The sequence below is a fragment of the Acomys russatus genome, chromosome 14 (assembly GCF_903995435.1).
Source record: "Acomys russatus chromosome 14, mAcoRus1.1, whole genome shotgun sequence".
Classification (NCBI taxonomy): Eukaryota; Metazoa; Chordata; class Mammalia; order Rodentia; family Muridae; genus Acomys; species Acomys russatus.
The window spans coordinates 30,272,413-30,288,964 of NC_067150.1; the positions used below are offsets into that span (position 1 = coordinate 30,272,413).

At 44.5% G+C, this 16,552-nt stretch overlaps 1 protein-coding gene across 12 annotated transcripts in view; it reads left to right on the forward strand.

Moving 5' to 3' along the window:
* Positions 1 to 8,474: 8,474 nt before the first annotated feature.
* Positions 8,475 to 16,552, forward strand: part of Msantd2 (Myb/SANT DNA binding domain containing 2) — a 37,778-nt gene continuing 29,700 nt past the window's right edge. For 2 of the 12 annotated variants that reach the window (XR_007831816.1, XM_051156192.1), the window contains exon 1: positions 8,478 to 9,092. Coding sequence is in view for 5 of the 12 variants with exons in the window: in XM_051156192.1 (XP_051012149.1) it covers positions 8,577 to 9,092 (516 nt within the window). In the remaining 7 variants the exon portion in view is untranslated. Of the gene's footprint in view, positions 9,093 to 10,040; positions 11,074 to 16,552 lie in introns of those variants that run through there. The other 10 variants (XR_007831815.1, XR_007831814.1, XM_051156186.1 and 7 more) reach the window with 8 other exon arrangements.

A 16,552-nucleotide genomic window follows, 5' to 3' on the forward strand; every position in this document is an offset into this window, starting at 1 on the left:
ATAGCATTTGAATTACACAATAACCTTATGCCTAAGTAAGGCATTTTAAAAATTAGTGATCAGTGGGGGAGGACCCAACCTATTGTGGGTGGTGCCATTCCTGGGCTGGTGGTCCTGGGTTCTTGGAGAAAGCAGGCTGAGCTGGGCATGTTGGCACATGTCTTTAATCCCAGCATTCAGGAGTGGTCAATGTGAGTTCGAGGCCAGCCTGGTCTACAAAGTGAGTCCAGGACAGCCAAGGCGTTACAGAGAAACCCTGTCTCAAAAAAAACCAAAAGAAAGAAAGACAAGAAACGTACAATCTGGACACGCTTTGTAGTCCAGGCTGGCCTCGAACTCACAGCGACCCACCTGCCTCTGCCTCCCGAGTGCTGGGATTAAAGCTGTGTACCACCAAGGCTGGAGAGATGGCTCAGAAGTTAAGAGCATTTATTCATTGGCTGCTTTTCCAAAAGTCTGAATTCAATTCTCAGCAACCACAAAGTGGCTTACAACCATCAATAATGAGATCTGGTGCCCTCTTCTGGCCTGCAGATGTACATGCAGGCAGAACACTATACATAAACAAATAAATCTTAAAAAAAAAAAAGTTGTGTACTACCACGCCTGGCTTATATGATTGTTCTTTTTATTGTTTTAAAAAAATATTTATTTATTATGTATACAACATCCTGCCTGCATATGGGCCTGCCCACCAAAAGAGGGAACCAAATATCATTATAGATGGCTATGAGCCACCATGCCGTTGCTGGAAATTGAACTCAGGACCTTTGGAAGAACAGCCAGTGCTTTTAACTTCTAAGCCATCTCTTCAGCCCCATAATTGTTATTTTTAAAGGGTTTTGTTTGTTTGTTGGTATTTGTTTTGTTTTTATTTTGTTTTTCAAGACAGGGCTTCTCTGTGTAATAGCCCTGGTGTCTTTGAACTCACCTTGTAGACCAGGCTGGCCTTGAACTCACAGACATCTGTCTGCCTCTGCTTCTTCAGTGCTGGGATTAAAAGCATGTGGCACCATGCCTGGCTCTGTTGAAAGTTTTAATGTCCTTATATTAATTATATGCAATATTGGCCTTCAGTATGGCCTGTTCATACATGCATACAATGTATTTTGATCAGGTTCACCCTAACCTCTGTTATCTTGTTTTATGCCATTCCCACAATTAATCCTCTTCTCAGAGTTTCTTCTACTTTCATGTCGTGTGTGTGTGTGTGTGTGTGTGTGTGTGTGTGTGGTGTGTGTGTGTGTGTGTGTGTGTGTAGTTATTTATGAGAGCATGAGTGAGGGGTGAACTTTACTGATGTCATACCACGAAGAAAATGTCTCTCCTTCCTCCTAGCAACTACTAACTGCCTAAATATCTTCACGAACTCGTGAACTGATAGCAGCCCGTACATTCTCATGAGCAGTATGTCTTTGTCAATCACCCCCGCCTCGGCCCCCAGTCCATTGCAAAATATGGACAGACTGATTTTGTTTGGCGCAATGGTTAGTCCTGGTTTTCAACTTGATTGACTGAAGAGTCTCAAGGCACCTCTGTTAGGGAAGGTCTAGATTAGGTTAATTGATGTCGAAAGACCCACCCTCAGTGTGGACGATGCCATTCCATCCACTTGGGTCCCGGAGTGAATACAACAGAGAAAGCTTGCTGGGCTGTCCTAGCAAATGCCTTTAATCTCCGCACCTGGGAGGCAGAGGTTGCAGATCTCTGAGGTTAGGGGCCAGCTGGTCTGCAGAGAAAGTTCCAGCCAGGGCTACACGGAGAATCCCTGGGTTGAAAGAGAAAGAGAGAGAAAAGGAAGCTGGGCGCAGACTTACACCACTCTCCGCTCTCTGGACGTTGAAGGGCAAGCTCGTGCCTCTGCGCTTTCTCCGCCAAGACAGATTGGACTCTTCAACCACGAGCCAAAACAAACTCCTTTCGTCAGCTGCCTAAACAGACGTGTCTGGAGACTCTCCAGTCGTTCTAGATGCAATCAAATCGACAACCAGGACAACTTTCAGAAGTTGCGTTAGTCAGGAAATTTTGTCACTGCGACACTAAATAGCTGGAACAGCAGGTAATCACAGCCGCCGTGAGTTCCAGAGTGCAGTGGTCATGCCATATGCAGACATCTGAGCTCCACCACACTCCACCCCGTTGCTCTGGCCCTCGCATTCTTTCTCCTCCCTCTTCTATGATACGCTCTGACTTCTGGAAGAGGCAGATAGATGCCCTAGTCAGGAACAAGCATTTAATTAGTCATCCTCAAAAGAGTCACTAACTGGATATGAGTGTTTTGCCACTATGTGTGTACGTGCACCCTGTGCGTGGCTGGTGTCTATGCGGGTGAGTCAGAAGAAGAAATTCGATTCCTTTGAGCTGGAGTCATGGACACCTGAGAGCCACCATGGGGACGCTAAGAAAGAACCTCTGTCCTCTGAAAGAGCAGCAGGCACTCTAGCCATTGAGCCATCACTCCAGTCACTCAACGGTGATTTATACTGTGTATTTGGACTAGTTATAAATCTCAGAAGTAACCCACTGCCTACTGAAAAAGAGTGTTCCCAAACTTACAGTGGCACTAATCTATGGGCTTAAAGATAACCATTTAGAAGGCAGTTATCAGACCCGTTAAGCCCATTTAGTGAACTAACAACAGCCTTTCCAGCCATGGGCTTTTGACCAAGAGTACAGTACTAGACTTGAATTTTCTTATATGAAGGTCTCGTATCCAATCAGAAGAAAGTGATTGGTTACCTCCACAATGGCCATCCCACTATTGGACCAGTGAATACTCTTTCTTGGGGCAGGGTTTGTAGCTAAGTAAGGCGACTGATTTAAAAATTTCCAGCAACCTGTATAACATCTCCTGGCTCAACGAAAGCTAGCTATCAGGGAAGAAGCTTCCAGATCAGTTCCAACTTGGCTTCTCTATATCTTGAACTGAAGTCTGAGTTGTCTTCAGCAGTAGGGCTCATAATACCTAGTTCTGGTGGGCAGCCAGCAGAAGTGGCAATAGTCTGAGTTATTTTAGAGGTCTCTGGGACCCCCTGCCTAAAAACCCATAGGGAGTTAGACCAACCTTGGCAATGAGATTTCACTTAGTAACCTTATGGCTTTTGGGAAAGGTTTTATCAATTCAGGCGGGTCTCAACTGCACTATGTAACTAAAACAGATGTTAAATTGAGCTCCTGATCTTTCTGCCTCTACCTCCTGCGTGCTGGGCTTGTAGGCCTTTTTGGGCCAAATCACACTGTATACGAGAGACCCGAGTGTCCTGTGGAGGTTCTAGAATCACCGCCCCATATTTAGGGATGAGGGTTATAAGAAGAGCCAGGTTGCATGAGTGGGTATTAGATGAAGGACTTCTGTCCAACTAATTCACAAAGCCTTTGTTATTTACATTAAAATTTTTTGACCCAGGTATGGTGGCACACTCGTATAATCCTAGCACTCAAGGAGGCTAAGGCAAGCAGATCTCTGTGCATTTGAGGCTAGCCTGGTCTAGAAAGTGAGCCCAAGACAGCAAAGGCTACACAGAGAAACCCTGTCTCTGAAAACCAACCAACCAACCAACCAACCAATCAAAAAACCCCCCAAAAAACCAAAAAGAACCAACCTTTTTTTTGGTGCATGTGTCTGAACATCCTAGCATCGTGGTGTGCATGAGGAGGTCAGAGGACAGCCTGAGGGAGTTGATTATCTCCAACCTTGTTGGCCTGGGAGAGCAAACTCTGGTGGTCAGGCCAGGCAGCAAGCACCTTTACCTGCTGAACTATCTCACCAGCATGAGGAAGTCTTTATAGTTTTTACAGGAAATCCAGGAAAAGGATGGCGAGAGCAAGCAACAGTTAAGAGCATTTGCTGCTCTTGTAGAGGACTTGGGATCAGTTACCAACACCCAGTTTGTAACTTACGAGTTATTTCCATTGCAGCGGGTGTGATGCCCTCTTCTGGTCTCTTTGGGCACCAGACACATGCAGGACACACCTACATACATGCTGGGCACACCTACATACATGCTGGGCACACCTACATACATGCAGGGCACACATACATACATACAAGCACTCATACATATACATAAAATAAAAACAAATTAATATGTAAAAGCCAGAAAAGCCCATGACACAAATTATGCAGGAAGATATTGAAAGAATAAAGGGATGGTGTAAATTAAATAAAGTAGCCAGATAGTGTTTATTGTTTTATATTCTCTTATTTCATATACTACCTTACAAATAATTTTTTTTCCTACTTACAACTATCATTTGGATTTATGATTTTACTTTTAGGATGCTCCTGGAAATTTTAATCTTGCTGTAGCTTTTTCTTATTAGGCAGACTCAAAAGTACTAGAAGGAAGAGGAATAATACAAAAATATTGGGCAGTAACTGAGGCTTGTGGGAGGGGAGACTCTCGGCTTTATCTAGCAAGGCTTCCAGAGCAAGTCAGAGTTGATCTGAGAATCATCCAGAATCAGGCAATAGGAGAAGGAGGATTGCTGTCAGGCTTACATCAAGAGAAAAATAAAGTCGGGCATGGTGACACATGCCTTTAATTTTAGCACTTGGGAGGCAAAGGCAGGTGGATCGCTGTGAGTTTGAGGCCAGCCTGGTCTACAAAGCGAGTCTAGGCTACACAGAGAAACTCTTGTCTAGAAAAACCAAAAGAGAGAGAGAGAGAGAGAGACAGAGACAGAGAGAGAGAGAGAAATAAAGCAGTAATTTAAAAACTCTTTGGAATCTCTCATTTTGTATATGATTTTAAGAATAACTCCTTTTCCGTGTATGCTAAATACTTTATATTAAAAACAAACAAGAAACAAAAACCCAGCCCTCATATAATGTTTACTGTGGCTTGTCCACTATTTTTGTTATTGTATTTTTCTGAGAACAGAGTTTCTCTGTGTAGCCTTGGCTATCCTGGAGTCTCTTTGTAGATCAGAGACCCACCTGCTTCTGCCTCCCCGAGTGCTGGGATTACAGGAGCGTACCACCATGCCTGGCTAGCTAACCACTATTTTAAGATCCTTCCTATATTAATCCATTTAATTCTTTAAATATTGCTGTGAGATCTGCCTTATTTCTTAGGTGAAGACACCGTTGCGGGTCACAGAAGTGGAATTTGAAGCCAGGCATTCAAGCTTTAGAATCTTTGGTCTTATCCAAGATGACAGTGTCTTGCTCTTAGATAAACAGGAAGCACTAGTCCATGAAAGATGGAGTCTGGAAGAGCAGGAGTTCAAGGTCATCCTTGGCCATTGCAGAAAATAAATAAATAAATAAATAAATAAATAAATAAATAAAGTAAATAAATTCTGTGACTTCCTTAAAATACAGTGGCAGTATGTATGTATGTATGTATATATGTATGTATGTATGTATAGAAGACAAGGTCTCACTCTGTAGTTCTGGTCTGGAACTCATGTAGATCTGTCTGGCCTTGAACTCAGAGAACTCCATTTGCCTTTGCCTCCTGGGTGCTAGAATTAAAGCCTGCTATGGGGGCATTCTACTATGACACACGAAGATAGTTATCTCTGACTTTACTACTGATTGCATAATCCTTTGTGTTACCAACAACTACCACAGCCATTCTGTAACTGTGGCTGACCTCAGCTTTTTATTTTTCTTTAAAAAATATGACATACATTTGTTAGTTAAAAACACATCACATCTTCTTCTTCCTCAGGAAAACACCAAATGGCAGATGATACAAGGGCAGCAGGAGGGCCCGGGGTCAGGATTAGGAGACTGGGGCCGCTTCTGTGGAGGATTCCAGTCTTACGGGCCCTGGCTGTGGTTGAGGCCAGTGGGGCTTGTGGAAATAAAGCCGAAGACAAGGAGAGGATCCCGTCACCAAGCTGGGCCGCCTGGTTAAGGACATGAAGATCAAGTCCTTGGAGGAGATCTGTTTGTTCTCCCTGCCCATTAAGGAATCTAAGATTATTGACTTTTTCCTGGGCGCATCCCTGAAGGATGAGGTCATGCCAGTGCAGAAGCAGACACGGGGCTGGCCAGCTGACCAGGTTCAAGGCTTTTGTTGCTATTGGGTCACATTTTGTTGCTACAGTGATCACATTGGTCTTGGTGTTAATTGTTCCAAGGAGGTAGCCACTGCTATCCAAGGGGCCATCATCTTGGCCAAGCTTTCCATCGTCCCTGTGAGGAGAGGCTACTGGGGGAACAAGATTGGCAAACCACATGCTGTTCCGTGCAAGGTGACAGGCCACTGTGGCTCTGTTTTGGTGAGTTTCATCTCTGCCTCCGCTCCTGTGCCCAAGAAGCTACTGATGATGGCCAGTATTGATGACTGCTACACATTAGCTATTTGCCAATGCTGCTTTTGATGCCATCTCCAAGACCTACAGCTACCTGACACAGAGACTGTGTTCACCAAGTTTTCTTACCAGGAATTCAAATCCACACCAGAGTCTCTGTTCAGATGACCCAGGATCCAGCTGTGGCTACCACAGTGAATTAGCTCTGTTTAAAAAAACCCGCACACATGAGAGAGAGAGAGAGAGAGAGAGAGAGAGAGAGAGAGAGAGAAGAGAAGAGAGAGAAACAGCACATAGTTTGTTTGTTTGTTTATTTATTTAAAGACAGGGTTTCTCTGTTTTAGCCTTGGCTATCCTGGACTTTGTAGACCAGGCTGGCCTTGAACTCACAGACGTCCACTTGCCTTTGCCTCCCAAGTGCTAGGATCAAAGGTGTGTGCCACCACCTCCTTGGCCAAATAGTTTAGTTATAATATCATTGGTCAGCTGCCCCAGTTACAAGTCTGCTTTAAAAACAAATAAATAAACACTCTCAAACTCTTGAGATTTAACCTGTGGGGGCTGGAGAGATGGCTCAGTAGTTACTCCTCCAGGAGACCTGGAGCCCACATGATGGCTCACCAAGTCCTTTGACTCCAGTTCCAGGCAATCTATCTGATGCCCTTTGCTGACCTTTACACAGCAATAGGCACCCGTGGACACACACACTCATGCAGGCCAACATCTGTGCACATAAAACTAAACAAACACATCTTTAAAAATGAAGTTTCTTTCTTTTTGCCTGTCTATGTGTGGGGACACGTGTGGCATGTCGCATGTGTGAAGGTCACAGAACAGCTAAGGGAAGTTGGCTCTCTCCTTTCACCCTGTGGGGCTCCAGGATGGAATTTAGGTCATCACACTTGGCAGCAAAAGCCTGTACCTGCTCAACCATCTCTTCAGTCACTACTGAGGTTTTAAAGTTAATGACCCAAGATGAACAGTTTTAACAGTTCTCATTTTTTAGTTTTTTAAAACTATTTTTTATTTAATTTTAATTTATGTGCGTTGGTGTAAGGGTGTCAGATCTTGGAGTTACAGACAGTTGTGAACTGCCATGTGGGTGCTGGGACTGGAACGTTGATCCTTCGGAAGAGCAGGCAGTGCTCTTAACCGCTGAGCCATCTCTCCAGCCCAAGAGTTCTTGTTTTAAAGAATATGGAATATGGAAATTGGGCTGGTGGTGGAGGCAGCAGTGGTACAGGCCTTTAATCCCAACACTCTGGTGACAGAGGCAGGGAGTTCAGGACAGATCTGTATCAAACAACAACAACTAACAAACAAAAAAGGACTAGGGATGTATCTTACAGCTAACATCTGGGTGTTCACTTTGCGGAAATATTCAGGAGTGACTCATGTGTGCCAATTAATCACTAGGTCACAAGAGCTGTCATAATTGACAGTGCTTTTCATACCCTTGCACTCGACAGGATGGAAAACCGGGAGATTTTAAGTTACTTCCAAATCGCAGAGTACTGAGATACTGGAGTAGCTATTCTGCTAGACTCTGCCGCTCTTTCTTGTCTCCATTACATATACAGTACAAAAGCAAGAAATAATCTACTCTGTCATTGGCTGCATCTAGCCAGAGTAACAAGAAAACAAACCACGCGTACAACTGAGGGTTTGTGGGTGTGGCCCAGTGGTAGGGTGTTTGCCCAGCCGAACAAGTGAGTGGAATCAGAGTTGCTACAATGGACAAGATTCTTGAAAAGCTAAAGAGTACAAACTCCAGCTCAGACCTGTTCTTTAAAAATCTCGTCCAGGACTGGTCTGTGCAGCCTTCGCGCCTTGCCTTCCTCCACATACCCTTTGTAGGGCTCCCTAAACTAACTCCACCGTGGACATCGGTTTCTGTACCTAAAGGTGGATTTAGGAGGGAGGAGACAGGAAAATAGAAACGGCCAGTTCGTCCTTAATTCGAGCCCCTCGCGGGCCTCTGCGGTGAGGGCCGAGATTGGAGAGGAAGTGGGGAAGCCCCAATCAGTCCCTCACTCCCGCGCCCTCAAGCTCCCACCCTTCTCTGCTCCAATCTATCGCTAGCCGGATCCCAGCCCCTAGCGTCCAGAGGGGGAGCGGCCAGCGCTAGCAGGCTGGAGGGGAAAGGGTAAGATCTGCCGCCGCTAAAGCCAGACGGACACGTCCTCCCCTCCCTAAACTCGCAGTGAACCACCCAGCCCCGGGCCAGGACCCAGAGTAGCCCCTAGACCGCGGTGGCCGGATGCGCGGGTGCGTCACTTCCGGGCGGTGCAGCGGCGGCGGCTTGGAAGATGGCTGCGCCCTGTGGCTCGGAGCTGCCCGCCAACTCGCCGCTAAAAATTCCGAAGATGGAGGTGCTGTCTCCGGCTTCTCCCGGCGACCTGAGCGACGGGAACCCATCGCTGTCCGACCCTTCCACGCCGCGGGGAGCCTCCCCTCTCGGGCCGGGCAGCGCGGCGGGCTCGGGGGCCGCGGCGTCCGGGGGTCTCGGGCTGGGGCTGGGGGGCCGCAGCGCTGCCTCGTCCTCGGTCTCCTTCTCGCCCGGCGGCGGCGGTGGCGGTGGCGGGGCTGCGGCGGCCGCTGCCGCCGCCTGCCGGGGCATGTCGTGGACGCCGGCAGAGACGAACGCGCTCATCGCTGTGTGGGGCAACGAGCGGCTGGTGGAGGCGCGGTACCAGCAGCTGGAGGGAGCCGGCACGGTATTCGGCAGCAAGGCCCCTGGGCCGGCCATGTACGAGCGCGTGTCCCGGGCCCTGGCCGAGCTGGGCTACGAGCGGACCCCGTCCCAGTGCCGGGAGCGCATCAAGGTAACCGGCCGCCCTGCCTGGGTCAGCGAACCAGAGGCAGAGAAGGCGGGGAAGCGGGCCTGGGGGCGGGGGCCGGGCCGAGCGCGGGGCTCCCCTCCCGGGCCCCCGGGTACCCCTCTCGTCTCCTCCGCCTCTTTCTTCTCTCGCTGGGAAGGGGCGCTTCTTTTCCAGATGGCCGCCAGCCCGTAGGTTTCCTGAGTTTGAAGTTGGGCGTGTCTGCCGCCGCCCCTCTTTCTTGCCAATTGAGGATGTTCCTACGCTCTGAAGTTCCTAGTTTCTTTTTGTGCGCTGGCCCGCACTGTCGGCCGCACTGCTTTGTTCCCAGGTAGAGGGCATCCCACCCAGGCTGAAGCTTTCCAGCTGGGATGGAACTGAGGAAGGGCAGCAGGGGGCCGGGTGAGCGCCCAGTGTAGCTGCAAGTGCTGGAGATTTAAGAAAAGCCTTGGGGTGGCTGGCCTTTTGTGTTAGTCGCATTGCTTGTCACTTGAGGTGGTAAAGACTAGCAGGATGTGAGGTGCTTTTGGAGAGCTGGAAAAGCTTAGTGAAAGACTTTTCGTGTATTGTTACCGTGGAGGTAGAGGACACCTTGAACGTTAGTCTGGCTGAGGGATGTATTGGGACTTGGATTGGCGATCTGTACAGAGTCAGGTTGGCTTGAGAGGCAGGAGGCTTCTATTTCTTGACACCCAGTTTTTACTGCTCTAGTTAAGGTGCTGGATGCTGACAAGTAAAACTGAGTGTGCATCTGGCCACCCTTATGAATCTGCATGTTTAAATGCAGAGTCTTAATGTGGGCTAGATTTTACCATCAGCCTGCGTATTGGTTTGCTGTTTCAAATGATTTGTCCAGGCGTTCGTATCTGTCTTTTCAGACAGGAAGCTGTTCTTTCCCCCATTCTGGTGTCTGATAAAAGTTTCTCCCAATTTTCATTGAAAACACTTACAGTACTTAGTCATAGTGTTCGTGTCTGATAGTGTAGGCTATTTTTTTCTGGGGAGTGAAAAAAACTAAGAAGAGTTTTAACTGAAAATAAGCACATGAGAGAACAACCATAAAACCCAATAAGAACAGTTGTCTGTAATCACACTGAATTGGGGAGATTGTGCCAGAGTTCATGAGGCCTTGGATCCAGTGATGTCCTTTTGGAGACATTGTTACTTAGAAAATTTGGTTCATAAACAGCTGTTTCATTATTACCAACTGTTCAAGGAATTTGGCACCTAATAGAAAGCTAAGTTAGATAATTTGATAATGTACATTTGAGGATTCTTATTGAACTACTTTGTTAAACAAGAATGTCATTGAAATAATATGTAATAGTGAAAAACTGTTGTTCTTTGGATTTCATTCATTGCTCTGTTCAGGGTCATTCATGTTAAATTTGGGGCAGTTTCTTTGAGCTGCCCTGGATAGCATCTGTCCACAAACTTTTCTGGAATTCTGAGTGTCTTAGGCATTTATAAACTATGCCTGTTTTCTTGATTTTTATTCATAGGATTTTCAAAGTGTACTTTCAAAATCTTGCTGAACATAAATCTCTCCATAAAATTGTTTCTCAAACAACCAGGGAATATCTAGTTGGAATGCTTCATTGTCCAGTTATGAGAAGGAAATCTAAAGCAGAGAAAGGAGATTGAGCCTCTGAAGAATTTAGAGGATCAGTTTACCTGTTTTCAGACAGGTAAGACCAAGTTGACCTCAAACATTTAGTCTTTTGCGATTATGAGATGATGGGTCTCTGATACGCTGTAGCAATTATCAGACAAGAAGGGCTGATGTATGTTTTGTTTTATAAAGTCTTCGCTCAAAATGATTTGTATCAAGGAACTCAGATTCTGTTAATGCTGATATTTCCTCCTAGAGTTAAAGGTTCTATAAGGACAAATTCTACGCTGTCTTGTCCTTGACACACCAGCATACAGTAGGCACTGAATAAATGCTTCATTCACCTAACAGAATTTAGAAAGAGTTTTGGAAGTTGTTTTTGGGTTTTTTTTTTTTTTTGTTGTTTTTGTTTTTGTTTTTGTTGTTGTTGTTGTTGTTGTTGTTGCTGCTGTGATAAAGCACTGACCAAAACCAATGTGTTTATTTGTCTTACAAGTTACAGCCCGTTATTTAGAGAAGCCAGGTATCTTAGTTACTTTTCTATTGCTTTGAAGAGACACCATGACCAAGGCAGTTTATTAAAGAACAACATGTAGTTGGGGCCTTGCTTACAGTTTCAGAGAGTGAGTCCATCATGGTGGTACAAGTATGGCAGCAGCAGCCAGACAGGCACGGCACTGAGTCAGTAGGTAAGAGCTTCCATCTGATTCTCTAGCAGGAGGCAGAGAGGAGGAGGATGGGCCTGGCTGGGCTTTTGAAACCTCAAAGCTTACCTCCAGTGACACACCTCATTTAACAAGCCGCACTTCCTAATCCTTCCCAGAACAGTTCCACCAGCTAGGCACCAAGCACTTAAATATATGAGTCTGTGGAGACCATTTCCATTCAAGCAACAGCACCAGGACAGGAGCCCAAGAAAGGAGTCTGTAGGTAGGAGCTGGAGCAGAGACCGCATAGGAACACTGTTTACTGGCTTGCTTCCCCTGGCTTGCTCAGCTACCCTTCTTTCACAGCCTACTCAACACCTTTCCAGGGATGGCACCACTAGAGTGGGCTGGCCCCTCCCAGAGCAATTAGCATTAAGAGAATGCCTATAACTAGTCTGAGGCATTTCCTCAACTGAGTGTCCCTCTTCTCAGGTATGTCTAGACTTGTGTGGAGTTGATAAAAAAATTGTTTCTGGTATAAAAACTTATAGTAGTGTTACGTTATAAAGTACACACTTTGGGACTCACTTTTAAAAATACTGCATTAAAGCTAAGCTTGGAAGGGCAGAGGAGTTAGCTCTGTGGTAGAGTGCTTGCCTCATTTCTATAAGGCCTTGGAGTCAATCCCCAGCACTGTGGACAAATACAAAGATAAAACTGTTAACATTTTCCCAAATTTTGTCCCTTTAGAAAACTGTAAATGTGTTGGTAAGCATAGAAGCAAATGTAGTCATTGAAAACATATAGTTATGAAATAGTTGCCCAGGATATAAAAATGTACTTGGAAGAATACCTTAAGTTCTTAGAGTCTTTGACCTACAAATAAATCTTTAGGTCCCAGTTTTTAGAAATGCCAGCTTAGAACAGTAATTTGGAAGCATTATGTCACTATTGTATTAATGAGAAGTGCAAAAGGAAAGGCTGGAGGCTGGAGAGATGGCTCAGAGATTAAGAGCACTGGCTGCTCTTCCAGAGATCCTGAGTTCAATTCACGACAACCACGTGGTGACTCACAACCATCTATAATGAGATTTGGTGTCCTCTTCTGGCCTGCAGGAGTTGCATGCAGGTAGAACACTGTATACATAATAAAATAAATACATCTTTTTAAAAAAATGCTTACAGCATCATAGTGGGTCCTGGCAACCACCTGTAACTACACGTACAGAGGGGTTTTTTTTTTTTTAAAGATTTATTTATTTATTAAGTAAATAGTGTTCTGCCTCCACGTATGCCTGAATACCAGAAGAGGGCACCAGATCTCATTTTAGATGGTTGTGAGCCACCATGTGGTTGCTGGGAATTGAACTCAGGACCTCTGGAAAAGCAACCAGTGCGCCTAACCTCTGAGCCATGTCTCCAGCACCACCTACAGGGGATTTAATGCCCTCCTCTGGCCTCTGGGTACCCACACATACATGGAATGCTGGTACACGCATACATATGCACTCATGCACATAAGTAAATCAGAAAAGAAAAAAGAAAGAAAGAAACCCAGTCAGTAATATCTTTGTTTTTAGTTGTACAAAAATGAAAAGAACTAGAAAAAAAATTTGAGGTTTATTTTTGGGGACTAGGGGTAGGGGACTTCAAGACAGGGTTTCTCTGTGCAGCCCTGGCTGTCCTGGAACTTGCTCTGTAGACCATGCTTATCTTGAACTCTGAAATCTGTCTGCCTCTGCCTCCAGAGTGCTGGGATTAAAGGTGTACGCCACTACTGCCCAGCTATTTAAGTTATTTATTTTAAGTGAGTGGTGTGTGTGTGTGTGTGTGTGTACACAACCATGTGAGTGTCTGGTGACTACAGAGGTCAGATAAAGGACCCAGAATTATGGATGGTTGTGGGTGGGTGCTGGGAACCAAACCCTGGGTCCTCAGCAAGAGCAGCAAGTACTTATTACTCAGTCATCTCTCCAGCCTCCAAACCAGGAAGTTCTTGTATAGTGTGATGTAGCTTATTTAAATGTAAGCCCAGGGATAGAGTGTCAGAGTTAGAGCATGTGGTTAGCATGTAGAATTGCCCTGGGTTCAATTCTCAGCATTGCAGAACAACTGCAGGCAATTCTGTGGTTACTGCCCAATCCATTGCTTCCTTGTGGTGGTCTCAATAACCTAGTCTTACAAAAGCAAAAAAAAAAAAAAAAAAAAAAGCCTTAATAACAGAGGCTCACAGAGAGAAAGAATACCATGTGAATCAATTCTATTTCTTTTGTAGTATATTTGAAATTCTGTAAAAATTTATTTGTGTAAAGTCAGTGAAGAGCATGGAAAGATGGCTTAGTGGTTAAGAGCACTGTTCTTCTACGGAATCTGGCTTTGGTTCTCAGCACCCACATGTAGGGTTACAAACATCTCATCCCAGTGGGCTCTGATGTCTTCTTGTGGTTTCCAGGAGCACCAGCCACACAAGTGATGCACAGATATATATTAAACAGGAGTTCTGGAGTGTAGACAGACATACATATTAGTAAAATTTTTCTTTTTTTAATTTTTTGAAACATGGCTTCATGTAACAGAGGCTGATTTTGAACTTAATATGTAGTTGAGGCTGGTTTTGAACTTCTGATCTTGTTTACCTTGTTGAGTGTTGGGATTATAGGACTGTGCCACCATGGCGACCTCCAGTAAATAATTTCTTCTTGACTTGAAAAGAGATGAATGGAAACCAGTTTTTTCATTTAGACAATTTCTAACATGGAACAGCTTTCCACCTAAAAAGGCACTGGAAGGCTGACTCTTATCCCAGCCCCTCTCCCAGCTACCTTTCTTAAAGTACATTACTTCTCCAGACTGTGCTTGTTATTTATACAGTGAAAGTATTAAGATTATAAATATTAACAATGCTTGCATTTTGTTACTGAAGTTCAGCTTTTAAAATACTGTTCACAACTATGTTTCTAAGCCTAGAGTATCTTAATGGAAAGTTAGACATAAATATTGTTTAGCATTGTAGAGTTTCATTTGATGTCTGCCATGATGTTGGCATTTGTTCTCTCTTTTGGATAAAATAGATGTGTTTGAAACTGCTTTACTACACAGATTGTTTATTCTGAAAATTTCTTGCGTTTTTGTTGGCCAGAAGAAAATGTGTTTGCTAACAATTCCAGCCCAATTTTGAGTCAGATAAACAAATATAGAGGGTTGGTTTTTTTTTCTTTTTGTGTTGTTTTGTTTACCTTGTATTTTTTTCCTTTTTTATAAACCTTTTCTTCATATGTTCATTCACCAAATGGACCGTGAGTGTGTGTTATTTGTGGGGCTGTTAGTCGTCTGAATACAGAAAACCTGTTAAATACAGTTCCTGTAATCTAAGCTTGTACTGCAGCTGAAGCGTGTATCCACACACCGAAGAGCTGAGAAGATGTATGAAACAGCACAAGTGATGCGAGGCTGAGCAGCACTTGATTAAGTGGCATAGAACTAATGCAGATTGTAAGTGTGATAACTTGAAAAGGAAGCCATCTTCTAGTGCATCCTCAGTAGCTGAGAGACCGTCTTGATTTAGAGTTCATGAAAGCATTCAATTCTGAGCCAGATGCCACATTCACACTTCAGTCAGTTAATCTGATGCATTTCAAACCTCATTCTCAAGTCACATATTTTTGGGTGTTTGCCAAAAATTTGCCTCTTGAGAGTTGGCTTTATGTCTCTGAACAGATGTATATGTCTAGCTTTGCCTGAAGTTGAAAGGCAAGGTGCCTGTGTGTTACCTGACAAACTTGTCTTTGCTATGCCCATGCTTAACCAAGAGAGTCTTCTGTCTAGCAAACAAACAGTTAATTCTCTTGGGACATTGCTTAGGTTTTTTGTCATTTGTCATTATGTTGGAATGCATTTTTTTTAATTTAACACCCAAACACAGTACAATGTTATTTGGTCCTTTATTTTAGCTATGCTTTCTGTTTGTTAACTCAGTAGAGCTGAGTTAACTTGGAGCCAAAAAAAAAAAAAAAAAAAAAAACCAACCAAAAACGCCTTTCTCCCTGTACAGGCATTTTAATGGACTGCCCATCCCTGCGGACTTTATTTTGATGTTTGTAGACAGGACTTTTCGTCTTTATATTGAAAGAGCTCCAAGAAATGTTGTAAGCCACATAAATAGATCTAACAAGTTCTTTTCTTGCCATTTGTTACATATTCTGAATTCTGTTGTCCCTATCTTACTGTCACTTGAAAGCTTGTGTATCACTTGAAAGTTTCCTTGTTTGGGATTGGGAGTGTGGCTCAGTGGTATAACAGTTATTTGCCTAGCATTGTAAGGCCTTGGGTTCTGTCCATAGCGCTGCCTGAAACAACAACAACCAACAAAACCTGTTTTCTTTGAGTAGAATGTGGTGGCTCAAGCATATAATCCCAGCACTAGGGGGCTGAGCAGAAGGCTAAGGCCACCCTGGCTGTATAGTGAGGTCAAGGCCATCCTAGTTATCAGAGCCCGGTCTCATGAGCCTTACTTGTAGGCTTTCAGCTGTAAAGAGCTACAAGTCCCACTAGAAAACTGTGAATGAATGGGAGTCTCACTTACTTTTTTTTTTTTTTTAATCTAATGAAGGGTAGCATTAAATATGTATTTGAGCCTGATGGCTTACATTTGTAATAGCAGCACTAAGGAGGCAGAGGCAGGAGGACTGCAAATTCAAGGCTGCCATGGGCTGCGTGAAAAGTGCCAAGCTAATCTGGGATATGTAGAGACTCTATATTAGTTACTGTTTTTTATTGATGTAACAAAATATTCTACAAAAGCCACTTGGGGAAGGAGGGGCTCCTTGGCTCACAGTTTGCAGGTGTAGTCCACTATGGCAGGGAAATCATGGTCCCAGTAAGGAAACAGGGAGATGAGTGCTGCTGTTCAGTGCTGTGTGTTTCTTATTCAGCCTGAGACCTCATCACATTGGAGATGGCACCACAGCATTCAGTGGATTCCTTCTTCAGACCTTTTGGAAACACCTTTGTAGATATGTTCATAGTTGTGTTTCCATAAATGTGTCCAAACTCAGTCTAACCATCAGGAAAAAAAAAAAAAACAACAACAACAAGAAAAGTAAAAGAAAAACATTTATAAAGTGTATAGGTGTAGCTGTGGCAGGAATACTTGCCCAGTGTGGCTAAGCCGCGGGCTCCTTCCCCGGGACAGCCAAGGAGGCATGGTG